General features: G+C 51.2%; 1 protein-coding gene across 2 annotated transcripts in view; it reads left to right on the forward strand.

The window, feature by feature from the left end:
• Positions 1–5,638, forward strand: part of Bpi (bactericidal permeability increasing protein) — a 26,564-nt gene that overhangs the window by 9,841 nt on the left and 11,085 nt on the right. For both annotated transcript variants that reach the window (XM_031372579.1, XM_031372580.1), the window contains 4 exons: positions 261–324; positions 1,416–1,507; positions 3,988–4,164; positions 5,130–5,189. In XM_031372579.1, the coding sequence (XP_031228439.1) occupies positions 261–324; positions 1,416–1,507; positions 3,988–4,164; positions 5,130–5,189 (393 nt within the window). The remainder of the gene's footprint in view (positions 1–260; positions 325–1,415; positions 1,508–3,987; positions 4,165–5,129; positions 5,190–5,638) is intronic.

The raw sequence follows: 5,638 nt of genomic DNA on the forward strand, positions 1-5,638 counted from the left end.
AAAAAAAAAAAAAAAAAAGAATGATCTAATGATCTATTATATGTATATAAGTACACTGTCACTATCTTCAGACACACCAGAAGAGGGCATCAGATCCCTTTACAGATGGCTGTTGTGAGCCACCGTGTGGTTGCTAGGAATTGAACTCAGGACCTCTGGAAGAGCAATTAATGCTCTTCACTACTGAGCCATCTCTCCAGCCCCTGTGAGTGGCACTTTTCACTTCTGAAGCTCACTGATGCCCTTTTGGTTGCCCCTAGATCTGCAAGATCGTGAGAAACTCTGTGTCCTCCAAACTTCAACCTTACATGAAGACTCTTCCAGGTGAGGACTGGGAGTGGGCTGAAGATAGAAGGGGTACCAGGAGTTGGGGAGAGGCAGAGTGAACGCATCAGGCCTGAGCCTGCCAAGGAGGGGCAGGGCAGGCTAAGTCCACCCCAGCTGGCATTGGGTGTCCAGAAGTAAGATGGAAAGTAACTGCCTTCAACCAGGCAGGAGGCAAACACCTGACACCCTGGCACCCCTGCACACCGGCACTCTGGGACCTCACATCCTAGCACACCCCCACACTCTGGCTGAGGCCTGTGAGCCACAGACTGAGATGAGAGGCCCCCCACTTCTCTCTAGACCTCACTCTTCACACCCTGCAAAAGGGCCTATATCTCTATACACAGCAAATGGCAAAGAACAGCAGTGGCTGCTGGCAGGCATCCTCCTGTTGCAGGAACTCAGGATGCTCCAGCCTCCTCACGTCACTCTTGGAGAAATTAAGGCTCTGAGAGGGGCAGACACAGGGTTGAGGTTCCAGAACCACCCAGAAGTTTCTGGATCCCAGAGCGGAGTTAAAATGTTATTCTTTGGCAATATCATGTACGAGTATGATGTATGTTAATCATGTCCACCTGAAGTTGGGTTTTATAAACGGACTGTCCCCTTTTGGACTGCAGTCTCACTGGGTCCATAATACATGCTCTGATGTGGGACCAAAAAAAAAAAAAAAACCCAAAAAACAAAAAAACAAAAAAACAGCCTCTCACTTAGCAGCCCAGGCTAGCCTCAAACTCTTAGCAATCTGGCTGGCTTCAACCTCAAAGCAATCCTCTACCTCTGCCCCCCATATAATGGGACTGTAAGCATGTTGTCCCTTCAGTGAGCCATTGTTATCTGTATGAATGTGTGTGGGGTGTGTGTGTGCGCGCATGCGCGTGTGCGCGTGCATATGGGGTTAGGGACTGAACCCAGGGTCTAGCATTGCCCCACTAGGTGCTCCAACCCAATCTCCATCTCCAGACTTCACGTCTTTTAAGAGAATCTCAGGGGCTCCCTGGAGCAGTAATGGAGAGACCACAGTTCCCTTTGCAGCCACGCAGCCTACTGCCACTGGAACCAGCTCACAGCTCACCTTCTCTGTCTAGTGATAACCAGAGTGGATGATGTGGCCTCAATTGACTACAGTCTGGTGGCTCCTCTGACAACCACGGACCAGTTCCTGGAGGGGAAGCTAAGGGTAAGGCTTCCACAGAAACACTGGGCTGCTCACATGTGCACTCTGTAACCCTGGAAACGGACTTTCTTCCTGCTTGTTTTGCCCCATTCCATATTCCCCTGCATCCCCACCACAGCCCTGCTGGCCCCCAAGACCCCAAAAACTCACTACGCCTGCCCGCTGCCCAGGGACTTTGCACTGGCTCTCTCCTCTGCTCAGGCTCCTCTGCGGCAGATATGGACACAGCTCTCTCTGCTTTCTTCTAGTTCTTGCTCAAATAGGCCTTCTTCCTAGGGATGTCTTCATAGAGATGCTGAAATAGCCCCTCACTGTGCCTCCAGCACTGCTTTCATTTCAGCAGAGCTAATTATCCAACATACACCATGATGAGGCAGGGCAGGGGCTGCTCTGTTCACTACTGTATATACAGCATCTACAGTGATCAGGAAATTTATTGGGTGGAAGGAAGGAAGGAGGGAGGGAGGGAAGAAAGGAGTGAGGGATGGAATAATCTCCTGTGGCCTTCCACTGGTGGCTCTGTCCTTCAGTGAACAACCAGAGGAAGGTCCATGCATGCAGCTCCCCGCCTGGGACAGGTGGACTCTTTCTGGGTGTCCCATACAGCAAACTAGAGCTGCAGTGGGTACTGAACCAGGACCATTTTGCCCACTGTGTGGCACACCAGCCACTAAAATGGCAGGAGTTGTTCACATGATGGATAAGTGTGCTCATGCAGCCCAGGTCTCTTGTCCTCCCTAAGGATGAACTTGGGGACATTCATGGGGTTGAGACCTGGGGAGAGGTGATGGGAGGTTAACCAAGGGCGGATGGAGGACAGAAAAACAATGAACTCGGGCAGGTAGAGCCCTGTGGTGACCCAGGAAGAAAGAGAAGGCAGCTGCATCACAAGGATCATCCTGACAGCTCTCTGTCCACTGTGACTACCCTCTAGAGATGCTGGACAAGACTGAATGCTCCTCTCATCCACATATATACAAGCAGTGCACACACCTATACATATACACAGACACATATGAATGCACAAACACACTGCACACTCATGCATATAATATACCTGAGTATACACATATGTGCACATGCATGCACACACATACACATAGTTCACACACATGTTCATGCATAGGGCATATACACATATACATATGCACTTTCATGTACACACACACACACATGTGCAGATAGACACATTCACCTGGACCTGTATAGAAACATATACTCGAGCACACAGGAAGCACATTTGGTCTTGACTGATGAGCTGTTTTACATGGTGGACTGGTGTGTCTGTCCTGCATGGTCTGCTGAGGGATACATAGCTTTAATCCCAACATTCAGGGGGCAGAGGCAAGAGGATCCTTTGTGAGTTCAGCCTGGACTATATAGCAAGTTTCAGGCCAGCCAAGGCTTCACAGAGACCTTGTCTCAGAAAGAAAGAAAGAAAGAAAGAAAGAAAGAAAGAAAGAAAGAAAGAAAGAAAGAGAGAGAGAGAGAGAGAGAGAGAGAGAAAGAAAGAAAGAAAGAAAGAAAGAAGGAAAGAAAGAAAGGAAGGAAGGAAAGAAAGAAAGGAAGGAAGGAAGGAGGAGAAAGAGAGAGGGGGAGGGAGGGAGGGAGGGAGAGAGAGAAAGAGAGAAAGAGGAAGAAAAGAAGGAAGGAGGGAAGGAAGTGGATAGGTGGACAGAGGAAGGAATGGACAGAGGGAAGGTAGGGAAGGAATTAAGAAAAAAGGCAAAGAAAAGAGAAGAAAGGAATTATGGGTGACATGTGCACTAACTGTAAAGCCAGCATGACTCGGAGGCTCAGAGAACGGTCTGGGCTGCTGTGGTAGAGGGCCTCCCTGCATGTCTGACACCAAAGGTTCACGGTCCACACTGCCCTCCTGCCCACACTGCCCTCCTGCCCGCACAAGGCCTTGCACTGACTATAACAGTGGTCTTTTTGTGCACATTTCAGACTCGCTATGCTCTTTAAATTTTACCTAAGTGATAGTCTACCATATGCACCTATAATTTGCTTCTCTGAGCTCAACATTATTTTTCTTCCTAAACAAACCATCGGCTTTCATCGCACGTTGTCAAATCACATTTTAGAGACATGGGGAGCATGTATCCTCCCTGTAGCATGTAATGCTTACCAAAACACAGACAACTCAGCCTTCTACATTCTGCCAATGGGACGGAGGAGGCAACTGTTCTTTTGATGGATGCCCAGCTGACTGGCAAGAGGGAGGTGGAGTGGTACGGGGGGGGGGGGGGGGGGGGGGGGGGGGGGGGGGAAGAGGTGCTGGCTTGATGCCTCTGCCTCAGCCACTTACTGGCTGTATGGCCTCCTTGAGTCCCAGGATGCTGGAAAGCTCACCCAGGTGCCCCCTCCTCCGCCCCCATACAGTTTCCGCTCATGTCTAGCTGATTCCTTCTCTCATCTTTTACTGGACTCACCCGCAATCCTAGAAAGACACCTAGACTTGCTCTGTTCTTTCCTTCCAGGGGGAGTTTTTCTGGCATGGACACCGCGGCTCAATTTCCTTTGACCCTCCAGTAATGAGGTTTTTGCCCAACAATGACTACATGGTATGCATGGCCATCTCTGACTACTTCTTCAACACTGCGGTACTTGCATACCAAGAGTCCGGAACCTTGAAAATAACCCTGGGGGACCAATTGGTGAGTGTGGCCGACTGCAAGCACAGAAGAACAAGGTCCAGCAGACCTCTGTGGGAAGCTTTGTTCCCTGGGGCAGAGTCCAAGCTGCCATGAGGGTCAGGAGTCACAGAGCCCTGAGTTCAAGTTCTGGTTCCATTTATTGTCAGCTGAGAAGCCCTAGGCTACTTATGCATCCTTGTACCTCAGACTCATCTGTAGGCCACCACACTAATGTCCTCCCCAGAGGCCATTGTGAATATTAATGAGGCAGCAGGGTAAGAGGCTGGGAGCCCAGGGCTCAGTGCTGAGCAGTTACCTCCCACATACACACACATACCATATGTCATTCCCTCCCTGACTCAGCATCCCCTGCCCAAAGCAACCATCAATCTCATTGGCTCTTACCTCATGTTCATGGCTGGACTCACTCTGGACCTCAGTTTCCCCATATGTACATGGTGAAACTTCTCTACAACCTAGGGGGTACAGCCATCCCAGCCTGGTTCCCCATACCCTGGGTTCCTCTCATTAGAACCACCAGGCTCTCCTCTCTGTATAGGAAAGAATGCAGAATAAGTGCCCACCACCCACTACGGAAGCAAGCCCAGGCCACCCTGCCGGGGCTCAGGCTGCTTACTCAGAGCGAGTTGGGGACCCGCAGCTGGTGTTCCTCACCAGTCAGAGGTGGCAGGGGTGGGGCATCACAGGACGGGGGGAGTATGGATTTGTCAGGCTGCTGTCATGGGACGGGTAGCATGGAGTCAGGCCCACTGAAGCTGAACATTCTGGGATCGGTCTGGCAGCAGACAGAGGTCACGGGCTACATCTACCCTTCCTGGCCTATTGCTACCCAAGTAGTTCCCAGTGGTATTGCCACAGTGGTACCAGGGTGCCCTGGTGTCCATAGTCTTGCCTCTGGCCTAGCCATTGCCTCTTCTTCTCAGCCTGTAACAATCTCCCAATGTCCTCCTCTCTCCTCGCTGCAGTTATCAAAGGATGACAGATTCCAGCTGAACACTGACTTCTTTGGGAAGTTCCTGCCCAAGGTAAGAGACCTGTCTCCTTACTCTGCTCACTAGGGTGCTGGGGAGGACGGACCATCGTGATAGGATGAAAACCCCCTTCAGGCCTGTAGGCAGCAGAGTGGAGGTGGCTCAGGATAGCCCAGCTCAAACATAGTCCAAGTGCCCTATCAATGCCCTGAGGATGAGGCCAAGTGCGGGCCTCACACAGCCATCAAATCTCTACTGAGCTGGAGACCAACAGAACAGACTACCTACCTGCTATCTCCCACCTCCATGTCTGTCTCCTCTGTCACACACACACACACACACACACACACACACACACACACACACACCACAGCACTCCCTTCCCCCTGGTGTCCTCCTCCCCCTTCTTTGCCTCCTCTTCCCTCTCTGCCTCCTCTCCCCTCCCTTCTCTGCCTTCCCTCCCCTCTCTGTCTCCCCCCTCTCTGCCTCCCCTCCCCTCCCCT

Source organism: Mastomys coucha, unplaced genomic scaffold (genome assembly GCF_008632895.1).
Source record: "Mastomys coucha isolate ucsf_1 unplaced genomic scaffold, UCSF_Mcou_1 pScaffold15, whole genome shotgun sequence".
NCBI classification, from domain to species: domain Eukaryota; kingdom Metazoa; phylum Chordata; class Mammalia; order Rodentia; family Muridae; genus Mastomys; species Mastomys coucha.